The following is a 26,236-nucleotide window of genomic DNA, read 5'->3' on the forward strand; positions in this document are numbered from 1 at the left end:
GCAGCAGACATGCTTGCTAATATAATGTGCATAACCATATCTGCATACTGTAATGAAATGGAAATGTGAAATAATTAGAAAATATAATAAAATTGGAAAAATAGATTGAAATTTTTTTTATAATTTGTATTTTACAAAATATAATAATATGATGGTATAAAATATATTTAAAAAATTATAAAAATTAAAACAAAATGCTGTGATATCCTAGTGTATACAGATGCATAGATATCAAGCTTAAATCATATAACTATCATTGCTATTTCTTGAGATTCATGTGTTTTCAATTTTATTATATTTTTATTCTCTGTTGTTTTACATTTATATTATTTTATGTCATTAATATTTTATGTCATTTCGTTAACATTAAAGCATTTCCATCATGCCAAATAAGCTACTTATTGTGACTGCACATTTGTTCTTGCATGCATAATTCAGGACTGTTTAAGATTATTTATTTAGACTCTAGACTTTCATGATATAATGGACAGTGCATGTGTACATTCTTTTTTTTTTTTTACCTCAAGCCTGTCACATGAGGTAATTCAACTGAGATGAAAATATTCCATTTCTTTATAAATACCAAAAGAATTGAAAAACCTTGAAGCAATAGAAGATAAAAATACTCAAACATTATTGTAAGTGATAAAGTAATGTACATGGTTTAGGACCTCAAGGTTAGTGACTTGAGGGGGGGGGATGTTGCAGTCTGGCTCCAGCTGAGTGAAACAAAATTTAGAAACAGACTTCAAGTAGGTAACTTCTGCCAGTGAAAGATAATCCATGAACTGGCTTTTAAGAAATACAAACATAACATTATTAGTGCTATCACTCTCTGTTTAAAGCTATATTTAAATTTCAGTGATAATATGGGAGAATTTCTAGTCTATAGAATAATCCATTTATTTCTCTTATTCTTCATAAGAAGGCAAAATTGTTTATTAGAAAAAAAAAAAAAAAAAACACTGAAATATGCCTGAAAGGAGACACACAGGTGCTGAGCCTGATATACTCACCTATTTATTTTTTATTTCTGAAAAATGTTTTTGATTTTTAAAAATTCTGCTTGGATTATACCAATGCTTGGCTTTTATAATCAATTAAAATACTTATTAAATGAATTATTTATTTTTAATGAAAAATTTGAAAAGAGATTTGTTCAGTATTATTATAAAGATATTGGCTGATCTACAAGAATGATGATAAGAAACTTTAGAAGTTTTATTTTTTTATGGAGATATACTTTCTGAATAAAACAAATTTTTAATTATTTTAAAATATTTTGGGGGAGTGGGGATGGAATATAGAAGAAGAAGTAAAATCTTTGGAAATAATTCATGAAATACTGAGGATAATAAAAATGAACTGTAAATGCATACTGTATAATTGTAAATAAACTAAATGTTTTAATGGTATAAAAGACTGAATTGCTTAGAGAAAGTCTATCAGAAAGAAGGAAAACAGCAAATAGAATTGAGGAGACCGAAAATTACAGTTGCAGAGAAAATCCATTAATAAAGTTCGGAATAAAAATGTTAATAACTGGAATCTGCAGTTATTAACATTTTTATTACTATTAAGAGAGTATTTCATCAAAAATGGTAAAGTTTACAGCAACTGATGTTTGTATAGAACAAAATATATTATATATTGCCACCGCCGCACATTGATTTAAATGTCATGATTATGGCCATATAGCAAAATTTTCTGAGGATGAGTAATTCTGTAAGCATTGTTTGGCTGAAGACCATTCTTATAAAAACTGGCCCATATGAAATGAGCCTGAAAGATGGGTTAATTGCTGAGGAAGAATTTTCCCTCTGAGCATTCTGCCATTGACTGAATGCACAAAATACAAGAAGATATTAGAAGCTATCAAACAAAGAACTGATTATGATTAACAATGATAATTGTTCAAATTTATTGTTTCTTCAGGTCAGATGTCAGAGGGGGAAAAATGTAGCATTACAATAGACTCAGTTGGTGGAAGAGAGGATTATTGATCTAATATTAGTACAGGAGCCGTTTGATCTCGAGACATGGGTTATCCCCTCATTTACAGGATCCTTCAGTGTGTCATTTCTCCAAAAACTGCAATTATTGTATGGAATGCAAATCTAGTGGTGATTATGATGACTTCCTTGAGTTTTACACACACCATTGTGAGGTTGCCACAATGCGCGCACGCGCACGCACACACACACACACACACACACACACACACACACACACACACACAGGTGATGGGCCTGATATACCCACCTTTCTTTTTCATTTCTGAAAAATGTTTTTGATTTTTAAAAATTCTGCTTGGATTATACCAATGCTTGGTTTTTCATAATCAATTAAAATACCTATTAAATATAATTATTTATTTTTAATGAAAAATTTAAATTTAAAAATGCTGTGTTTTTTATGGTTATTATCAAAAAATCAAAACTTTTGTTAATGCTGTTAAAATTTTGTTAATTGGAAAAAAAAAAACCCCACTAAAAGTACAAAATATAAACATGAAATTAAGATGTTTGTATACAATAGTTATTAGTCTCTTCCATTTCCAAGTTCATAAAACTATTAAGTGCCTGAAAATTCAAACTGACACACGTGGAGATGTTACTCTTTTGCCAGTTTCACTTAACTCTGAGCAAACAACACGCAAATAAAACTTTGTGTGTATTTAGGAAGCTAGCCAGAGGAATTGGTTCAACTTGAACTGGCAATTAACATGCAACAGATATTTTTCATGTGGATCTGTGGCATTGCTGCCTTGTTAAATATAAGGTTACTTTTATCCTGTGAAACCATGGGCATAAACTCATCTTAAGCTTCAGATACACGTGTATTAATATGAAGTTTTTATTGTCTTAAGTTTTATTTTATATGAAAATGTGTTTAATATTCCTTTTATATTCAGTTGCTAAATTATTTTTGAAATAAACTTATATAATTATTATTTCCTAACTTTCAGGAATCCAAAGATTGTAAATCTCCACTCATTCCCATTACAGTTCTAGAACTTTTTAATAATCTCTCTGAATCTGAGGAAGAGGAAGAAGAAGGTAGTGAAAAAATGTTTGGAAGGAGTGAATATAGAGGTAATAATACTTATTAGAGGAAATTTTTATTATATTATTTATACAATTAACAAAAGTTCAACCTTGATGGAAGTGGTATTAACTACTTAATTAGATGTTAAAACATTATGTGAAAGATATACATGAGATTAAGCATATCACTAAGTAGATAAATGAATTACTCTAACTCATGTAATTTTTTGCTTATTATTTAAGTTTATTAAAATAAATTGCATTAAGGTGAAATAAATTGCATCAGAAAAGACTGAAACTAAATCATTAAAGCGTGAATACAGATTGTCAGCATTTTGGAAAACCACTTTGGGTACTTCTTTCAAGATAAAAGGTGAATAAAGATAGTAACAGTAGGACTAATTATGTGTTTTGATATACAGGACAAGTAATTCATATATCAGTATGCATTAATAGTCCTTTTGTTACTTGTTTTCTTTGTCTTGAAAACAGTAGTTGATTCTAGGACTTTGCCTAGGTGCAATTTATTTCACTTTAAGTTTCAATAAAGTTTATTAATTAGCCACAAATTACATCATTTAGTGTAGTTAATTTATATATTTAGTGATATTAGGGAGATGTTACTGACCCCTGAAAATAGTTGACTATAATAAAAGTTATTCATTAAAGAAAATATCAGCACATGAAAAGTAGTGAAAAGTTGTGGCTCTCAGTGAGAGAAAAAATTCATACATCAATTTATCATTTATTAATGAAATCTGGCATATATTTAGGTTTAGGCTATTTGTCATCATTACTTTTTTTATCATATTTGGGAATTTTTTGAATTCATATTAAAATTGGACTAAGTACTACCATTTTTATGCTTTTTTTTTTTTTTCTCCCTTTCTTTAATCGGATAGTTGTTTCCTGCCCTCAGTTTAGTCTAAAAATCTCATTGGTGTATTTTTCAAATAAATATATATTAATTTTATTTATTTGTTTTTTGGTTTCCCTTCAATAGTTTTTTTTTTTTTTTTAAATGGGTCCAAAAACAGTCATGAAAGAACGAAGTTAAGACATGAAAATATGACTGGAGCTTGGTGAAAACTGTGGTCTAGTTGTATTCAGAATTACCTTGGATGTGGAGAGCCAGCACATAATATAAAAAAAGAAATATATAGTGGGGACTGCAAAAAAAGTCTGGCTTGGGTAATGGTGGGTAAGCTGATTTTGTTGATTTACTTGAATCTCATTGTAAAAATTTGACTACCAAAGACTTTACTTCTTGAACTTGGAAAGCAAAGAATGCAAAGCAAGGTTGAAGAAATGTTAATGCTGCAGTCCCAAAAATTAATAGCAGCTAAGGACATGCTAGAAGCTACAATTGCTGTATTTGCTGAGAAAGATGAACACAAGCAAAGGAGCAGCAGATTTAACTGGCACATAAAGGGCATATGAATGTTGCCAGCTATTGTACAAGCAGAGGAAGAAGTATGTAGATGTTATTAGACTCATATTTTTCACAATAGAGGCACCTCCGTAGCCAGGTGGGAAGGAGCAGCAGTGCATAGCACACGCTTCTTGATTAGACTGGGGTTCGAGCCCGTCACCACCAAATACGGAGGATGCGGAAAGGTCAGGGAATGACCACCGCATATCCCGGAGCAATATGGCCTTAGTTGCTAATGCTCCTAAAAAAACCAAAATAACAAAAATAACATTTTCACAATGTCAATCACCTACAAACTTCTTGTATTTTATAATTTTCCTTTTTTTCCATGTTTATAAATCTGATCAGCCTGATTCGATCCATATTAATTAAATCAACAATCCACAAAGTTTCAATCCTCTCTTATTATTACTGTTGTATAGCTAGGAAGCTTTTATTATGTCATTTATGCAAAATATGCAGGTTTACTTCTTTCCTTTTATATTTAAACTATTATTATTATTCCAACTATTAATTTAAAATTTTATACCTGATTTTTTTTCAAGAAGTGTATCTATCATTATAACATGGGAATATATGGGCAATCACCATTCACTTAACAACATTTTGTTTAACTCATTATAAAGGAACTTGATCCTGTCATTAAGCAAGATATATATGTTTACATAAATGCAATTTATTGTCCACTAAACACAAAAATAATTGTGCAAGTAATTACAAAAATAGAACAAAATGTTGTGATATTCCTTCACAGTGATCTAGCGGTTTTACAACATAAAAATCAAGTCAAATTGTTTCTTAGTGAGTCTCTCAATTGATCTACTGTACACACCGTCTATTTTCCATCATAGATCTTATCAGTTAAAAACAGTTTTATTAATTTTTGATTTATTTTTAAAAATTGTCCATTTTGGCAGTTCTTGAGAAGGAAACACACAAGGATGGTCCAGCCGTCAGTCTTTTTTTCAAGAATTCACCATTTCAAAAGAGGAAAAGATTCAAGCTATCGTCTTCTGCTGTTAAGATTCTGATAATGAATTTAATAGCAAATAAGCTCCATATATCAATTATGTTTGGAACTGAACATTTATAGATTGTTTAAACTTTCAGATTTTGATTCCAAGTATGAGAATCCAGCTTTAAGATTGGTGCCCAAAATTCAGCTCCTAAAACAGTTACAATTGCTATTGATAGAAATAACCCAAATGGACAATGCAAAAATTACAGCTGATCTTACAAATATTAAAAAATATTTTTTCAATATCTGAGTCATTGTAATCTTCACTAACTCATTCGTAATGAGTATATTTTTCTGGCTTTTCTGACTTTTCTTACAAAAGTCAGAATTCTTACAAAACTAAGAATAATTTAGTGTAATTTTGTACAATGTTGTTCAAACAAAAGAAGTTTCACATCAAATATAATCCCAAGCAATGCATATGTAAAAGATTCCTTATTTTTAGTAAGAAAAGGTACCAAAATTAAGGAAAATAAAATCATTGATAAAAATCCACCTTGAGAGAATGCTCTTTCACATTACGAATGTAAGAACCAGTGTGGTCTTTTCAAGACCACACTGATTCTTACATATTCAAGTTATCCTAGTTCTTACATATTCCGATTCTTATATTCAAGTTATTCTAGTTCTTACATATTCTGGTTCTTATATTCAAGTTCTGACAGTTCTTTTGTGCAATTTTATTTCCCTTTTTTTCCCCCTTAATAATGCCTATTGTTCCTATACAGATGTGATTTTTTATAGTTTTTGTTCCCTCATCTTTCTAAGGCTTTTTTTTTTTTTTTGTTCCTATTTCAAATTTATCAGAACCTCTCCAATGCTGTGTACATTTTGATTCTAGACTAAATTATTCCTTGCCGTGCTCTAGGCTAAGGGTATCAATTCTTTAAGCCTTCTAGAACATTCTCTCATGGAGGAATTATTCTGAAATATTTTTATGTCTTGCCTATGTTTTTGTGTTTCTGTTTGGTCTTCTGTCTCTCAATCTATTAAACATCTTGTCACTTTTTTAGAATATTTCCTAATGTATTAATTCAGTACTGTGTTGTGCAATCTCCAAGTTTGTTCAGACATCAATTCTACTGGGTTCTGAAAACGGAGGTATGTTTTATAAGCATAGATAAATTTCTTTTTTAAAAGAATGGTTTTACTAAGACGGCTTCGGTTCTGCAAATTGCAGCATCTGGAGATAGGCATTTGCGAGGTGATCTGATTCAGGTGTTTAAGGCTTTGAATAGATTAAGCAAGCTCAGTGTTGATGGTATTCTTTTTCTTGTTCAGACTGCACATATAAGGGGACATAAATTCAAATTGGGGAAGGATGGTTGCAGGATAGATGTGTGGAAGTTTGCTTTGAGCCAGCAGGTAGTTGGTTGTTGAAACAAACTTCCATCTGTTGTTGTGGAAGTGGATAGTTTCAATAAATTCAAGGAAGAATTAAGACAAATTATTGGAGGGGATGGACAGGTGATATGGGAGGGTTTTTTTTTTTTAGCTGATGCTTTATAAGCTTGCTTGCTTTCTTGTATTATATGCCATTACTACTACTAATAATAATATTATTTCATTTGTCCAATTTCATTTATGAACAAAGGTGAGTGTGTCTACCTATGCACACAAACTCTTTTGAGTAAACAATATTTTGGGGTGTTGCTACTTAAAACCACCTTGTTTTCAGTGTGCCTACTGAAACTTTTGTTAGCTAGTGACAATTGGTTGTTTATATTTTTCATAGGAGGATTCCATTGGCATCCATCTAGGCTGTTCCCAAGCTATAAATCAATTTTGCAAAAAAAAAAAAATTTGTGTTTTATAAAACATGGCTCTGGTTTTCTGTAACATATGAACTGGATATCAATTTATAGTTAATCAACAAAAAAAATTCTAGACATCCATGATTAAGACCATTCACGAGGACTTTTTGGCTGCTAGTACTATGAGCAATTGCTAATTATCTAGTGTCACAAAACCTTTGCTTTAATCCTCTGTAAATCTCTTTTTTGGGGTGTTGTTGCTTTAATTATTGTTTTTTAAATTGGCAGTAAAGTATTCTATTATATAAATATACCCCACCTTCAAGTACTGTATAAAATTGGGAGTATGAATAATAATAAAAAAAAATCGAAACCAGTTGTGACCAAGTGATCAGAGTGAAGCTTGGTACATTGTGTTCAAATCCACGTAATGCCACAAAATATGTATTCCACTGTTGACTGAGCACTGTGTGTGAATACTATGGTAATGGCTGAAGTTTGTAACCTCCTCTTGCTTTGTATAGCTGTCTTGGAGTGCAAACAGGGAGTTATTTTTATTGTTTGTTTTATTCAAGAAAAGAAAAGAAGTTAGTTGCGTTAATAGAATAGGGTAATGCAAGCATTGTTCAGAATGCCATCTCCTTGCTGTAGAATAGAGTTTTAAATGTATGAATAGAGTTTTAAATATGGTTGTGTCAGTGTTAAAAATATTGTGATGTAAAAATTGCATTCTTGGATAATAAAAATTAAACAATAAAGAAATCAGTAAGTCTAGAAGAATTTGAGATTGGATGGTCTCTAGAAAGTGTAGTATGTTTAGTTAACCCTTTTTCCCACTCTAACATGAATAATTGTTTCCTTTTTGGCAAACCTGCTTAAGGAAGAAAACATTGAAAGTGTGCCAGATATTCTTGTATCTGAACCAAAACAATGATACTGTGTTAGACTAGTACTTTGTCCTAGAGTTAAAATCCTTTTTGGTTTTTCTTTGTAACAAGTAATTGGAAAATAAAATAAATATCTGTTTCTTTGTATGTGAATAATTAAAAAGAGATCCACCCATACATACTCCAAAAGATAGAGGGGTTTACTGAGAACAAAATCATTTACAAAACTAATATACAGTCCATTACAGACTAATAGCATTAAAACAGAAACATAAATAGTAAAGTTATAAATCTAATAACAACTTAAAGCACATATATATATATAAACATTAAATAAAAGAAACATAGAAAAGTTACAGTTGCTTACATCGGCTATAGAAAATAGATTTGATTTTTGATTTTTACTTGATTTCAACGTCATGGGTATAAAATTTGGGAATTAGGAAGGGAAGTATGGCCATCTGGAAGTATAATCTAAGATTTTATCATATAATTAAGCTATTCACCTCACAAGTGGGGATGGGGGAGAAGCTTTTACTCTCTCTCTCTCTCTCTCTCTCTGGGTTTTCATTCTCCATAATCTTCTTTATCTTTGGGAAAATGAAGTAAGTGGTGGCATTTTATTAGATAACTCTAAAAGAGATTTGAGAAAATTAATTATTGCATTATTAAACATGTTTTCAGTGGTGCATGAATAATTGTTTGGTCTATGTCCAGAGCTGTTGGGCCACAATGGATCTTTGTGCGTGCGTGCGTGCGTGTGTGTGTGTGAAAGAGAGAATAATAATCAAAATTCACATAAAGAGCTTTGCTTTACAGTATTCTAATATGAAGTGTGTTTTTTATCTATATTTTGTGTTATATTAAGCTTGATTAATGATGTTAACATAAAGATGTTAGCTCCTACATATTGAAACTAAAACAAAATTCTTAAGTTTATTTCCAGAAATATCAGGCTTTATTTGATGTTAGTTCGTGTTTCATTCATGGCGGTTGGTAACTGCTATCTGTTAATAAATAATCAAATACATCATCTCTTGAATTGAATTGTTATAATTTTAACATACATGTAAAAACTTTAATAGTATGAACCAGAGCTATAATGCTCAATACGTTCTACGTTAATATCAATATTTCTAAAAGAATAAGAGAAGTTTACCTCAATATGATATGTAGAACACTTCCATATGATACTCTCCAGAAATTAAAACAAAAACAATTTAAAAAATTGAAAATCTTACATTACAGTAAAAAATAATTAACAATAATTAAAAATCAAATGAACACAATTAAAAATTGATTTACCGCAATTAAAAATTAAGTAAAAAATTAATTTAACGAAAAAAATGCAAAACGATTTTCCTTCCTGAAGCTGACAATGCTTTTCGACCGTATGTCATGATCACAGGAATGAAAATTACTGAATAGGGGTGAGCATGGAACTTAAATAAGGATTATTTGTCTTCGCGCATGTGCATAAAGGACTACGAGTTGGAGATTAGATATGGCCGGCGAACATTAACAGAATTCTTATGTAATTTAATTTCGACGGTTTCTGCAATTAATAGTCTCGTATAATTACGTTGAATACTAAATATTTTGGCCTCGTTAAATAAAAAAGTATGTTTTTCATTAACGGCATGAAAGGCTAATTCGGACTCTGCTGAACGAGAAGCACGAACAGAGGCCGCATGTTGATTAACACGAAAATTCAAAGGAAACCCTGATAAGGTGAGTCGCAATCACCGCAAGAAATGTTGTATACTAGGTCATGTATTTGTGTCGCGAACGAGGAAAGGACTGAGTGATTGTTCAGTATAGTGTGTAATTTCTGTATTGGCCTGGCTACAATTTTAAATTCAGTATCATTAAAGAATCTGTTAAGTTGTTTGTGTCACTATTCACTGTTTCAATTCTTATAAATATTCAATGACAGAATCTGTTTTGGGCTCAGAAATACAAATATTAACCAGCAGACTCTTAAAACAGGCTACAATAGATAGAATTAGGGTACAAGCTGAGGATAAATTTTAAATTCAGTATCATTAAAGAATCTGTTAAGTTGTTTGTGTCACTATTCACTGTTTCAATTCTTATAAATATTCAATGACAGAATCTGTTTTGGGCTCAGAAATACAAATATTAACCAGCAGAATATTAAAATACAAAAAAAATACACCATCCAGCAATAGTAATATCAAAAAATACTTTATTTCTGTCGCATATGTTGAACAGTGGCACAAACAACTTAACAGATTCTTTAAAGATACTGAATGTAAAATTTACTCATATATGCAACTGTTAGTGGATGATGTTCTCCACAGACTCTACACTAATTTGGAGCTCTGCAGCTAGTTCTTTGTTGCTAATGTGGTGATCTTTCAGGATTAATGCCACAATTTTTGCAACACTCTCTTCTGTTACAGCAATTTTTAGGCATACTGGGATTTCTTCATCGTTGCCCGAGTTTCTTCCACATTTGAATTGTTTATATTAATGTGCAACAACACTGTAACCTGAGCAGTCTTCTTAATAAACAGTGACCATTTCTTCATGGATTGTTTTGGGTGTTTTCCCTTGTAGAGAGAGAAACCGAATAATCACTGATCTTTATTCTACTTTATCCATTGTAAAACTTTACTTCACTTCTTTCAGCGCTGCAAAAAAAAAAAGAAAAAAGAATTATCATATCAAAACCAAAATTCGTGTGGTTGCTTTAGAGATTTCAAGGTATCAAACAAAAAAAAAAATCATCTTTCTATTACAACTATTTCTTGGTGAATACAGATCTTTTTTGACTGCTCCTCTTATACCATTAGCCATTTGTAATGGCTAATGGTATAAGTTTTTACAAATGGTATTGTTTTTACAAATTTAAATTTGTAAAAACAATATATATATATATATATTGTTTTTTGTTTTTTTAAACTTATGTACCCTGAGTGGGGTTACCAAAGTAAGGTAGGACATATTAAAAAAAATGCTTGTTTGTATTCTTTGGCAGAAGAGTTTATGTTAATTATTTTGACAATGAAAACAATAATTTAAAGTAGATGATTTGACAGAAAAGTGGAAAACAGCTGTAGGTGATGATGGACATGCAAAAGTTTTTAAATAAAAGACAAGATATGTCATTTTCACGTATTCAGGAATGATAGCAGGTGAATATTAACTTCAGAGATATTGTATGTCAGATGATATTTGATGCTTGATGTTTTCTGTGAAGGATAGCCACCTGATATATGCCATGCTTAGGGGAGAAAAAGTAAAAAAAAAAGAAAAAATCGATCGCTTGTAAAAATACATCACAACAAATACCAAAAAAAATGAAGCCATGGTGAATGCCAAAAAATGAAGGGAAAGTCTCCTCTGAAACAAGCTTAAATAGCAAGTCTCCTTCTTGTTGAGAGGCACAATCATCTGATCCAGCTTACCAACTGGAACAGATCCAAATATTTGAGAAATGTGGAGAAGTGTTTATATATATGATTTGCAGAAGATTTAAATTTATTTAAGGCTTTATGTAAAATGCATTGCAAACTTCTGTTTGAAACGTTTAACGAAACTGATGTTGACCTGTAGAATATTGTGCTCTCATTTTTTGGAGTGGTCCTGCTGACAGTGATGTTTTATGCCATTTATACACTTCTTTTTATTTTTATTTTCTTTTTCTTTCTTTGCCTGGAGGCATCTTCTTTAGAGCAGAACCACTTTTCTCAAAAGTTCTTATTTCTGGTATGAGTGTTGCAGTTGTCTAATATTGAAGACACTGGCATAATTGGATGGTCCTGGATTATTATAGCTGATTTTGAAATAGCAGTGAAATAAGCATTGAGTACTATTTTAATTTTTATAATACATTTTAATGATGAATTTACTTTGTGCAGTCCACTGTTCCATGGTTACTAAATGCTACGATGCTGACAATTCAACACAGCTGGCTGAATTACCCATACTACAGTGATGTGTATGAAAATCAGTTTTTATAATTGCTCATTTCTCTGCTGTTCCTTGTATATTCAGATACTTAAAAGAGCTAGATACTTCAGCCAGCCATTTTTTTCTGGATTTTTGGAAATTCCAATTTTTTTAAGGTTATGTATATAGCCTAAGTATTTGAGGGTAACTTATTTTTATTAGATAATACAGTAGTTCTGATCTGTATAATCTCCACAGAATGAGTCATCAGCATTAAGCCAAAATATTAACCTGTATTGCCACATTGATCCAATGGGTGACATACTTGACTAAGAAATAAAGGTTTCAGGTTTGAATGCTATTTATGGTATGGGTGTTGCAGTTGTCTAATATTTTAAATAGTGCAATATAATTTCAGCAGTTGAATCACTTTAAAAACTATATACATACTATTGTACTATTAAGTACTATACTGTGAACTTGTATTGAATGTCTTGCAAAATGAGTGATTTTATACATTGCAGATATATAGTAACAATGACATACAGTCTAGGAAATATGTAAAACAGAAAAAAATTGGTGTTTGCAAATTATACTGGAAAGAAATGCATAAATTTGGCACCTGTGGTGTTTTTTTTTTTAAGTCTGGCTAGCCTACTTTCCCACTTTCCCTCTGCTGTTATACAGTCAACTACTGTCAGAGAAATAGAAAGTTCTGGATTTTTGAATTCCAGATTTTTGAGGTTCTACTGTGCCTCAAAACATTTGTAAACAATATATATTATTTTATTCTTTCATATATTTTAAAATTATGAATATTATAGCATGAATTTTTTTTATTCATCAAACCATTTTAGCTACTTATTTTTATAACTTTGCATCCTTGCAACTGAAAATTTATAAAATTTTGAATTTATTTTGCAATTTTGGAACTTCATCATTTAACCCCTAACATTGTTGCAGCTTTTAGTATGCAGCAGAAAGTTTTCACCATGAAAGAGTACTACAGAAATGAAAATTTCTTCCATTTTTGTATTATTTTTTCACAGTGAAATTTCACTGGGTTAAAAGTACACAGAATGTGTACTTTTAACCATAAAATAATGCACCAACAAAAAATACTGTTTGACCTTAAATTCAAAGAAAATGGTTGCCTTCTTCTGGGTTACACCCAGTGGAGAGCACATGCTGGTTGCCTATCCATATATATTCCTAAAAAAGCTTGTAGTGTTGCTCACAAAGCATGAATAATCATATATAAAAAATGTCTTGAGTGGTTGAGAAAGCAGCCTGTTTCTGCAGATTGCTTAACTAAATACTAAATAGTATTTTTTTGTTGTTTCATTGGTTATCCAAACTCTGTACACAATTTTCTCTAAAGTAAATAACCTAACATTAAAGGTGTTACCACCATAACTTAACTGGCTCAGAAGAGTGTTGTTTCTTATGCTGGATTTTAAGTGACTTTCAGGTGCCACCCTACATGGAATGCACATACATATAAACATGTACTTTAACCAAAAAAATTTTGCTTTTTCAAATCACCAGGAGCATGAAAGAGGTAGCCCACTGCTCACAATTTTCCCTTTCAGACCGTTGTTTCTGCCTATGGAATAGACTATTGCTTGGCTGTGTATTCCCTAGCACTCACTCAATAAACTTTCACTTGTATACTGCTTGGACAAACTAAGTCAGTTGCACAAGGAACTCCTAAATGTGACACCTCAGATCAGCAGGAGCAGAATCTAACTTTAGCTTGGGTGCATAATAGTAATACTGCATTACAAACTGCTCATCCTCAACATGTGGGAACTCTCCCTACTAGTATTGCTTGCATTTCTTTTTACCCCAGAATGTCTGGGTATAGCCAGAATCTTACAGAGTTATAACATCCAAGCTATAAAAACTCCATGTAGGAAATTACAGACCATATATCCCCTTCTAAAAGCACCCATTTCACCAATGAAGAGGAGTGGAGTAATTTTTCTTAGTCCCTGCAGGGATTGTAATGTGGGCTATGTCAGTCAGGTGATCTGTTGCCTGAAGGATCGACTTAAAGACTGCTGCAATGCTATCAAAAATACTGAATTTGCCTAATTAGTGGTAGCTGCACATTATTGGCAGGAGGGCCATAACCTCATACCAAGTGATGTTAATATAATAGATTATGCCCATGGCTTTAAGATTCACCTGCTAGTTGTAATTTGCTTGCATCATTACCACTTAGGTTTCAATTAATAGGGACCACAGTACATGCATACACCCCACTTTTGAGCCTTTATTGTTACTTGAGGTAAGTAGATGCCTCCATCATTCCACTCCTCCATTTCCTCCTCTTACTTCACCTGCCACATAGACTTACTTTCCATTCTAGTTTATCACATCGCTCTTTCTTCCCTTCCCCTTCTCTCCATGACTCTTGCTTGCACATATGATCAACTATAGTCACTCTGTATTTAATCCACTTCTAACCACTTTTACTTTAGTTGATGATAAAGGCTGCCTACAGTGGCCAAAAACTATTGTGCACTTATTTATTGTATTTTTTTAGTTTTTTCTTGTATATTTTTAGTGATTTTAACCAGTATATTTTAATTGCATTTATCTAATATATTCTATTTAATTTAATGAGTTTTAATTGTAAATATTTTGTAATCCTTGATAATAAGCTTTCTTTTGAATTGGTTAGTGTTTACAAGAAGTTATATGTAGCTAATATAGGCATTCTTCATATATAATTAATAATACAATAGACAAATTTTTTAAAACAAGAAAATATTGGATCTATTCCTAAGTTGAAATTTTTAACAAGAAAGTTTTTGATTTTTCAAAATTTTCAATTATCTATTATTGATTACTTGTTATTTTTCCTTCTAAATCTGCTGGAACTAATTATTAGTAAAATCCCTGACTCCAGTTTGTTACCTTGGAATTTTGTTTTGTTTTCTCTTTTCTTTATATACTTGTTTACAAGGGAGGGTTCAAAAAATATTTGTATTCTCTCAGAAGTAGTTGTGATAGAAAGATGATTTTTTTGTTGTTGTTGTTGTTTGATACTTTGAAATCTCTATAGCAACCACACAAATTTTGGTTTCAATTTGACAATTCATTTTTTTTTTCTTTGAAGCACTGAAGGTAGTAATGGACTTAATGTCCAAGTTTGCAGACAATACAAAGGTTGGCAGGGTTGTTAATGACAGTATGCTGTAGTGCAACAGGATCTAGAAAAGGGGCTGAGAGGTGGCAACTGATGTTTAACATTGACAAATGTAAAGTACTGCATATGAGTAGTAGTAACCCCAGAGTAACTTATCAACTGTGTGCTACTACACTCAGGGTGGTAGAGAATGAAAAGGACCTAGGGGTAATTGTGCAGTCAGATATGAAGTTTTCTTAGCAGTGCAGATAGGCTGCCAGAGCAGGTTATGGAATATTTTCAATGATATACAGGAATTTTGCTAGTAGGAAAAGGAGGTGATTATCCCTTTGTATCAAGCAATGGTCAGGCCATACATTGAGTACTGGTCTGGAGGCCTCATTTTAGGAAGGATGTAGAATTGCTAAGATGTGTGCAGAGACGGGTAACAAGATTGGTGAGGAGAACGAAGGGGTGGTCTTACCAAGAAAGGCTTAAGTTCTACAAATTGCAGAGTCTGGAGACTAGGCACTTGAAGGTGATCTGATTGAGGTGTATAAGACCTTGAATGGGTTGAGCAGGCTCAGTGCTGATGGGATTCTTCCTCTTGCTCAGATTACTCACCTGAGTGGGCAAAAATTTAAATTGAGGAAAGACAGTTGTAGAATAGATGTGCAGAAAGTTGCCATTAGCCAGTGAGTAGTTGATTGCTGGAACAAACTTCCATCTGTCGTGGAAGTTGATAGCTTAAATAAATTCAAGGAAAAACTGGGCAAACTTTTGGAGCGAATGGATGTGTGTAATGGTTTTTTTTTTTTTTTTTGGCTGATGCTGTATAAGCTTCCTTTCTTGCATCATATGCCTCTACTACTGCTAATACTAATACAGATCAGTGATTTGGCTCCTCTTCTATAATAATACAAATGTGGGAGAAACTCAGGCCATGATGAAGAAATCCCAGGATGCCTAGAAACTGTTATAACAGAAGGGAGTGCTGCAAAAATAAATAGAGGCATTAATCCTGGAAGATTGCAGTATTAGAGGCAAGAACTAGCCGCAGAGCTCCACACTAGCGTAGTGCCTGTGGAGAACATCTTCCAACTACAGTTTCATATGAGTAAAGTGACTGCTAGATTGGTTCCCAGACTTCTGACCCCTTACCAGAAGAAGAAGGATAGGGTGCAATCAAGGTGCACATGAAATATTGTTGATGTTCCAGATAAAACCAAAATATTGCCACATACTGCTGATTCCACCGACCTTGCACCATCAGATTTCTTCCTCTTATCTGCCTGAACTCCTTTCTTTGTGAAAAATACTTTACTGCTGATGATGAGGTGATTTCTGCTGCCAAGTTGTGGTTTGAAGAACAATCAGAGGACTTCTACAAAACTGGCCTGCAAAAGTGTATTGAAAAGTGGCAGAAATGTGTCATTTTGTCTGGTGTCTATGTTGAAAAAGTGTAATACATGATGTTTGTTTCAACTTTCCATCACAAATACTTCTGGGTGAATATGAATCTCTTTTGAACCCCCCCCCCCTCGTAGTATCTAAGTTGGTTTACTTAACAAGTGAATAAGTTTTGGTTTGATGAATAAAATTGTATTAGTATTATTAGAGTTGTTCAGAAAGTAAGGTATATAAAGCTACAGTGCAAATTCATTTATTGACACTGATGCAATCTGCAAAGTAATCAGAGTTAGGCTACTGCCATCTGTACTATTATGCCATCATTTGAAAATTTTTTCCTGACTAATATTTTATCAGTCAAAAAATAAATTTTCTTTTTGCTAGACTATATAGTGAATGGAATTCACTATATAGTCCAGCAAGCCTTATCTGTTGGCCACATTTCTATCATTGCTACCATATTTATGCTGACATCACATGTTCATAAATATATATGAAGTGTTGTCTTCTAGCTGTTATGGTTTTGCTTTTGTGAGCAAATTATGGTTTCTGTTGTGCACATCTCTTACATACTACACCTACACCTCTTTTCAGACGATTACTTGTATTTGTTTTTTGTTAGTGAAATAGGAAATAGTCCTTATTGTTTTACTTAATTAAACTGACATCTTTCTGAAATCTCAGAAGTATTAACCTATTACAGATACCTGTAGATATGGAGTTATTCATTTGATTTGAAGAATATTGTTTTTTTTTTTTTTTTTCTCCAGCTGAAAGGCCAAGAGATGGCAGTCGTTGCGATCTTTGTGGATCATCCTCGCCAGCTGTTCGCTGTGATAAATGTAACAGTCAGATTTTTTGCCTGTCTTGTGATGATATGTATCACCGACATCCCAAGCGACGTTTTCATTTGCGAAAAGCTGTAGATAGTATTGTCTCAAATGCTCGTCCTGCATTACCTCTTAAACAGTCAATAGCTCCTGGAGATCCATCAAAAATGCCCCTTCCACCACCTAGAAAAAAGAAACCAAAGTCATTCCTTAACCCATTTAAGAGAGGTGGTTCATCTAGTCCTGCAAGTGAGGTAAGTTTATATGTGCAGATATGTAAAAGTTTTTTTTGGTTTTCTGTAGTCTCTGTGAAGAGTGGAGGGTCTGATGATTGAGTTCCTTTTCCTGCCTTTTTGGACAGGAGATAACTGAAAGGTTTGAGCCTAGCTAAAATTGAGTGACTACAATCCCTAAATGCTTTTTGCATAATTTTTTATCTGTTTTTGTGTAGCCACCAAATTTGAACAATAATATAGGAACAATTAAAATAATACAGTAATATAATAGAGGCATGTAGTCATTGAATGACTTTCTAAGAAAGTGTTAACATCCAACAGCATATGTAAGGATATGATGAATACATTAAGTGATTTGCCCATCGTGAGCAAAAGCAAAGAGGTGAGTATCTGAATTCTGTTTTGGCAGGGATAGCTAGTCTTGAAGATGATGCAAGGTCAAAGATGCCTTTAGCTTTCATCACAACTGAAAATAATCAGTTAGATTGATGACATATAATGGTATTCAGAATGTTTACCACCCTCTGTATAGCTAGTACTTTTAAGATATCACAGGGATGCAGACACTCTGAATAGTGTTTGTGAATGAATAAAGTTTTTTCTTGTTGGGTTCCCAAACTTTTGAGCTGTTCTGTTGAGAGCCTGTGTTGCAACAAGTGAAACAAGTACCAATGGGCCATTTGTTTTTCTTTTGGCAGCATATTTAAGCAAAATATGCAGGCCATATATACTGGTAAGGTGGATTTAGAAATGAAAGATTCTACAAGCTATAGCTGGAAGTACTAACTGAGAGAAAACTCTAACGCACCACTTGAGTCGGAGCAGCAGGAGTAGCAGTGCGTAGCACACGCTTCTTGATTAGACCATGGTTTGAGCCCGTGACCACCAAATATGGAGGATGTGGAAAGGTCAGGGAATGACCACCGCATATCCCTGGAGCAATATGGCCTTAGTTGCTAATGCTCCTAAAAACCAAATAACAACAAACAACAAACCACTTGAGTGAGTGAGTGGCTAATCCAAGTACTAAATTTAATGATTTCCAAGTGGTTTTACAGGATTCACCCATTTTCCAAAAATAGTTAGAAAATGATGATGTTGGATAATGGACTCTTCGTTCTTAGAGATTCAGCTGTATTATGGAGATTTATTGCTTAACTTTTATACAGTGTGAAACTCTCGAAACCGAAAGGCCTATGTTCTCAGAGTTCATAATGTCAGTAAGTTCAGCTTTTTCTGCTGAACTTATTGACACAGTGAAACTCTTTAAAACATGCACCATTAGGTCAGAAGAAAGTGTCCACTATTGGGAGGTATCCACTTTGAGGTCAATGTAATCAGTTTCATTACTTTTGAAAAATGAAATTCATTGTAACTGGTTGCTTACTTTGTTTTTTGTTTTATTTATTATCATTGTATGTATGTGTTTCAATTAATTAGCTTTTAATAAATAACACAACTTTTAGCAAACACATAATTAACACTTAGTAAAAATGAAATTAAATGTTTTTGTTTAGATCATTTGATTTTAGCAATTCCATTTTCTTTATGGATGATTACATCACTTACTAGTTTTAATCCATGTTCATAATTTTTGCTCACATAGAATATTTAATGTAATAGGATACACCCCTCCCTTTAATGAGTCAGAACCCTTCCCTTTAATGAGTCAGAACCCTTCCCTTTAATGAGTCAGAACCCTTCCCTTTAATGAGTCAGAACCTTTCCCTTTTTTAAATTTCTGCATAATTTTCAGTCCTGCCACAAACAGCAAGAAATTTAATTTTTTTAAAAAATTAGTTTGCAATAAATGATTTTGACCAGGAAAATTTTGACTAGTATTCCAAAGAAAAATTCTTTGAAAAAGAAAAAGAACAAACTTCATATGTAGCTTCTTAAATAACCACCTTTTCTCACTGCCATGGGAAGTGATAAGTATTGACATGGGAAAATTGTCATTTACCTTTAGTCAAAAAGCTAGATGCTGCTGTTGCTAAAGCTGTTAGCATTAGCATTAGCATTAGTAGAGGCATATGATGCAAGAAAGCAAGCTTATTCAGCATCAGCCAAAAAAAAAGAAAAAAAAAAAAAAAAAAAACAACCACTACTCCCATTTCACCCCTCAATTCGTTCGAAATACCTGTCCAGCTGAGCCTTAAATTTGTTTAGGCTATCAACTTCAACAACAAGCGATGGAAGTCTATTCCACAAACCAACTGCCCGCTGGCTAAAGGCGAATTTCCGCACATCTATCCGACATCCGTCCTTCCTCAATTTGAATTTATGCCCTCTCAGGTGATTATTCTGAGCAAGAGGAAGAATTCCATCGGCATTGAGCATGCTCAAGCCATTCAAAGCCTTGTACACCTCTATCAGATCACCTCGGCGATGCCTAGTCTCCAGGCTCTGTAATTTGCAAAACTTAAGCCTTTCTTCATAAGAGCAACCCTTTGTTCCATTCACTAATCTTGTTGCCCTTCTCTGTACTCGTTCCAGCAGCTCTACATCCTTCTTGAAATGAGGCCTCCAGACCTGTATACAGTACTCAAGGTGTGGCCTGACCAATGCCTTATACAAGGGAATAATCACATCCCTGTCCCTGCTAGAAAAATTCCTGTATATCATTGACAAGACACCATGAGCTACTCTTGCAGCTCGTCTGCACTGCTCAGAGAACTTCATATCTGCCTGCACAATTACCCCCAGGTCCTTTTCATTCTCTACCACTGTCAGCGTAGTACCACAGAGTTGATACGTTGATCTGGGGTTACTGTTTCCCATATGTAGTACTTTACATTTGTCAATGTTAAACTTCATTTGCCACCTCTCAGCCCATCTGCTCAACCTTTCCAGATCCTGTTGCAGCAGCATAGTATCAGTAGTGTCCTTAACAACCCTGCCAACCTTTGTATCGTCTGCAAACTTGGACATTAAGCCTGATACACCATCATCAATATCATTTATAAATACAGAAAACAACAATGGACCCAACACTGAACCCTGAGGAACTCCACTAATAACATTAGTCCACGTTGAGCAGTGTCCATTGATTACCACTCTCTGTCTTCTGCCACTCAACCATCCCTTTATCCATAGCAGCAATTTGCCTCGAATGCCACACTTCTCCAATTTGTGCAGCAGTCTTCCATGCGCAACAGTATCAAAAGCCTTTCTAAGATCCAAATATATAATATCAAAGTTATTCCCTGCATCCAGTTCTTTTGTGACTACATCATAGTATCCAATCAAATTGGTCAGACAAGACCTGCCCTTAACAAACCCATGCTGTGTCTGAGCTATAACTGAATTCTTGTCCAGATGATCCTGCAGTGCTTCTTTAACCAGTGCCTCCATTAATTTTCCTGGAACCGAAGTTAAACTAACAGGTCTATAATTACTTGTGTCAGCCTTTGATCCTCCTTTGTGAATTGGGGTTACATTTGCACATCTCCAGTCCATGGGTACCTCCCCTGAGTCCAAAGAAGCTCTCATAATTATGGCTAGGGGTTTGCTTACTTCCTTTGCTGCCTCCTTTAATATAACTGGATAGATCCCATCCACCCCGGGTGCCTTTTTTATGTTTATCCTCAACAATTTCTCCTCCACTTTCCTCTCAGTTATTAGAAAATCATCTAGCTCACTGCCAATGTTTACTTCACCTACGACATTCCCCTTCCTGAATAACTCCTCATGTGTGAATGTAGATGCAAAATACTCGTTTAGATTGTTAGCCACCTGAGCTGGATCCTCAACTGTTGAACCATCAACATCCAGTGGACCAATCTGATTCATCCCTTTCCTTCTTGAGTTTAAATAGGTAAAGAACTCTTTTCTGTTTTTCTTTGCATCCTTTGCCAAGGATTTGTCATAATCTGCCTTTGCCTGCCTAATCTCCTTTGTGACTTGGTTACAGGCCAACTTATATCTATCATAGGCTTCCACGTCACCCATTAATTTGTATGTATCCCATGCATTTTTCTTCTCTGCCATATGTCTCATTAGTTCATCTGACAACCATTTAGGCCTGAACCTTGAACAATATTTCTTGGTTGGTATGTAAAGCCTGGTAGCTTCCAAGATTAGTTCCTTGAATGCTTCCCATTTTGAATTTGCTGTTGGTAACATCATCAGTTGGTCCCACTGTATAGAATTTAAATACTGTCTCAGACCAGCATAGTCTCCTTTACGAAAGCAAAAACCCTTCCCTTTACCTCTGATGGTAGTTACCTCCTTGAGTAAATCCCACTTCAGCACACTGTGATCACTGCCACCCAGTGGTTCATTTATCTGCAGATTCCTAATGCATGAAGAATCACTACTGATAATCAGATCAAGAGTATTACTCCCTCTAGTTGCCTCCCGAACATGCTGGTGTAGAAAACAATCATCCAATAAATCCACAAAAGCCTTGCTAGTGTGTGAGTGACCAACCCACAAATTCCAGTCAATATCTGGGAAATTAAAATCCCCCATTATAAGACTCTCTGATTTACTGGCCCACTCTGTTTCCCTGTACAGTTCCTTATTATACTCATCAGAGTCATTAGGCCTATAGCACACTCCTACTCTCAATTTTGATTTACCTATGCTTATGTCACACCAAACTGACTCAACACTGCACTGTCCAGCGATGTCAACTGGCTTCACTTCCTTGGATTTTATGTGTTTTTTAACTAATAGCATAACCCCTCCTCCCTTCCTATCCTGTCTATCCTTTCTGTAGATGTTGTACTCCCCAAATTCCAGTTCTGCATTCCTTATATCTGTGTGACACCACGTCTCTGATATCCCAACAATATCTGCCTTTGATGTTTTGAGTAATACCTCAAATTCATCAAATTTATTTACTAAACTCCTAGCATTAGTGTACACGCAAGTATACATGCACCTGTTTCTATTCTTAGCTACCCTAACACAACCCATGTGTTTACTTGTACCGCAATGACTTCCAGCAGTCTCTGAAATATCCTGCATCTTGTTTTTCAGGCTTCTGCTCATTCCAATAGAAGCAGTGCAAGAATCTCTTTCACCTCTGCCCGTGGCTACTGTTAATCCATTAGTCTTTGTCTCCCCCCAAGCTAGCAGTTTTCCGACCCACCTAACACTGCCTCGATAGCATCAGCAAATATTCTTGCACCCTTTCTATTTAAGTGTATCCCATCCCTGTAGAAGCAATCTCTCCTGTTAACAAGTACAGTCCAGGCTGAAAAAAATTCTACCCCTTCAGCCTTGCACAATCTTTCCAGGGCCGAATTGATCGACAAGGCTCTCATCATATACTCCCTCCTATTGTGTCTCCTATCTGTTATGAAAGTAATGTCAAGCATCACATAACATTTTTATTCTTTGTGCAGGATGTCCACAAACCTCTCTAAAATGGACATTCTCCTTTACAAAACTAAAATGTTACTGCATGTTACTTTATTAAAAGCAGATTATTGGAGTTCATGAGTGTTTTCGTGGCTGAAATTTACTTACGGGTACACTCACCAGACTGCCTCATTCTTAGGGTGGCTATACCCCCTGCCCACTGTTTTAAAATAGGAAAATGACTTCTACTGCTACTACCGATAACACACACCATCTGTAGAAGTCATTTTCCTATTTTAAAACAGCGGGAAGAGGGATAAACACCCCAAGGTCTGAGGCAGTCTGGAGGGTGTACTCATAAGTAAATTTCAACTGCAAAAACACTGATGAACTCCAGTAATTTGCTTTTAATAATGAGAAAAAACTAATAAATATATTTTCATCGACTTCTACTGATAACACACACTGTCTGTTTAACAAGATTGCAGGGAGAAACTGCGGTAGCAAGAAACCAGTTTGTCCAGTAAGTTTCCCGAAGTTTGCTGTGGTTCTTATGTTGGCTTTCTTTACCTTCTTCGATACATGATGCAAATCTGAAACCACTTCCCAACGACAGAGGATTTCTTGAGCTTTTTATTCACCACTTAGAAAATGTGTGTGTGCTGTAGTAAATGGCATCATAAGTGCAAAACTAATCAGAGAAATTTACCAACAAAATTCCATCCTCTTGGTTTTGTTGTTGATGAATGGCTTCTGTACAAGCTGTGACTTGTATAGTTTCATGCTCAGACAGTGACATAACACATTACATACTGTTGACCTTGACAGGTTAAGCTCGACATGTTAAGCTGGCATGTCATTTGGGTTTCTCCGGGCTTTGTGTAAAAATTCCTGAAACCAGTTTTCCACTGCTCCATCACTGGCTTTTGTTTGACCACCATCTCTGCCAGGATGATTGCACGCACAGATATCCTTTATGAATTTTCTGTATCATTGCAGAATTGTAGGTGTACTTGGTGGCTTCTTTTTAAACTGTGTTCAAACTTTACAGATAACAGCAGTGGCAAACTGCAGCTCATTGAACCAGAGTATGCACTGTGCTCTCTCAGGGTGAGTAAATTCAGCTTTTGATTACAATTTTATGCTTTTCCATTTGGTGAATAAAATGAAAACTTTAAGATATACTCTATCACCTGAAGTGGTTTCAGATTTGTATCATATACCCTATTCACACAATAGTGTTTTAGTTTTGTAAAGGAGGTTTGTGGATATCCTGTATTTGTAAAGGAAAATCATCATGGGCTACTGGTTAACACTTTTGCACAGTGGTGGAACTGCATCGGACACCATCCCAAACAAGTTTGCAAACATTCCTTACCATCAGTGGTGAGAGTATTAACGTTGTATTATGCTGCTTGTTCCATGAATAATCCACAGCCAACCAATTATAATTAGTCTTACTGTAATGACCTTAACCTTCATTTGCCTTCATGTTGACCATTGAAAATGCATTTGTCAATTACCCTTGAAAATGTCCCTGCATCTGTATTAGAGAGACTTCTGTAAAAATCCAAAGACAGAACAAGAGGTATTCCTTTTAGAGAGGCATTTGTTAAGGAAAATTTCACTGTCCAATGATAGATATCAAGGATAATTGAATATTTCTGTATTGTTACTGTAGTAGAATCTCAATAATCCAATATAAATGAGAACCAACTTGAATTATACAGAATGATAAAAATATAAATATATTTTGTAATTTTATTTATTAAAATTAATAAAAAACAAACTTAACTAATGAAAAAAAAAGGTAATAAAATTATATAAATAATGAAAAATCATATGAAAACAAACAGGTACAAAATATAACACCCATGAGGAGTTATTCAGGGAGAGGAATGCCAGAGGTGAATTAAACTCTGGCAGTGAGCTAAATGATTTTGTAATAACTGAGAGGAAAGTGGAGGAGAAATTGTTGAAGATAAACATAAAAAAGGCACTGGGGTGGATGGGATCTATCCAGTTATATTAAAGGAGGCAGCAAAGGAAGTAAGCAAATCCTTAGCCATAATTATGAGAGCTTCTTTGGATTCAGGGGAGGTACCCATAGACTGGAGATGTGCAAATGTGACCCAAATTCACAAAGGAGGATCAAAGGCTGACACAAGTAATTATAGACCTTTGAGTTTAACTTCTGTTCCAGGAAAATTAATGGAGGCACTGGTTAAAGAAGCACTGCAGGATCATCTAGACAAGACTTCAGTTATAGCTCGGATACAGCATGGTTTTGTTAAGGGAAAGTCTTGCCTGACCAATTTGATTGGATACTATGATGTGGTCACAAAGGAACTGGATGCAGGGAATAACTTTGATATCATATATTTGGATCTTAGAAAGGTTTTTGATACTGTTGCGCATGTGGAGGACTGCTGAACAAATTGGAGCAGTGTGGCATTGGAGGCAAATTACTGCTATGGATAAAGGGATGGTTGAGTGAGAGAAGACAAGAGAGTGGTAATCAATGGACACTGCTCATCGTGGACTAATGTTATTAGTGGAGTCCCTCAGGGTTCAGTGTTGGGTCCATTGTTGTTTTCTGTATTTATAAATGATATTGATGATGGTATATCAAGCTTAATGTCGAAGTTTGCAGACGATACGAAAGTTGGCAGGGTTGTTAAGGACACTAATGACAGTACACTGCTGCAACAGGATCTAGAAAAGTTGATCAGATGGGCTGAGAGGTGGCAAATGAAGTTTAACATTGACAAATGTAAAGTACTACATATGGGAAGCAGTAACCCCAGAGTGATGTATCAACTCTGTGGTACTACACTGACAGTGGTAGAGAACAAAAAGGACCAGGGAGTAATTGTGCAGCCAGATATGAAGTTTTCTGAGCAGTGCAGATGGTCTGCAAGAGTAGCTCATAGTGTCATGTCAATGATATACAGGAATTTTTCTAGCAGGAAGGAGGTGATTTTTTTTTTTTTTTTTTTTTTTTTATGAGAACCCCAAACACGAGAGGTATTATAACCTATAGTACTTAGTACCGTGCTTGGGTTGGAGGTTGAGAAGACGAAAGAAGATATTTGTTGACACTGGACTTCAACTTCTGTAGATTGTAATTTTCAGGAAATACGTATGAAGGAAGGTTGTTCCAGAAAACGGCAGTTGAATGAATAAATGAGAAAGATGAAAAGTTGGTTCTGTGGGTTTGAAGTTGGACAGTAAATGGATGTTGGCTGGTGGCGGCAC

General features: G+C 34.2%; 1 protein-coding gene across 4 annotated transcripts in view; it reads left to right on the plus strand.

The window, feature by feature from the left end:
• The window catches only part of LUBEL (Linear Ubiquitin E3 ligase), a 215,769-nt gene that overhangs the window by 36,096 nt on the left and 153,437 nt on the right, over window positions 1-26,236 (plus strand). For 3 of the 4 annotated variants that reach the window (XM_090377589.1, XM_090377590.1, XM_090377588.1), the window contains exons 2-3: window positions 2,969-3,095; window positions 17,373-17,686. In XM_090377589.1, the coding sequence (XP_090233715.1) occupies window positions 3,071-3,095; window positions 17,373-17,686 (339 nt within the window). In that variant the 5' untranslated portion in view covers window positions 2,969-3,070. Of the gene's footprint in view, window positions 1-2,968; window positions 3,096-17,372; window positions 17,687-26,236 lie in introns of those variants that run through there. The other variant, XM_090377591.1, reaches the window with a different exon arrangement.

Source organism: Mastigoproctus giganteus, chromosome 7 (assembly GCF_048544385.1).
Source record: "Mastigoproctus giganteus isolate SK-2022 chromosome 7, ASM4854438v1, whole genome shotgun sequence".
Taxonomy (NCBI): Eukaryota; Metazoa; Arthropoda; class Arachnida; order Uropygi; family Thelyphonidae; genus Mastigoproctus; species Mastigoproctus giganteus.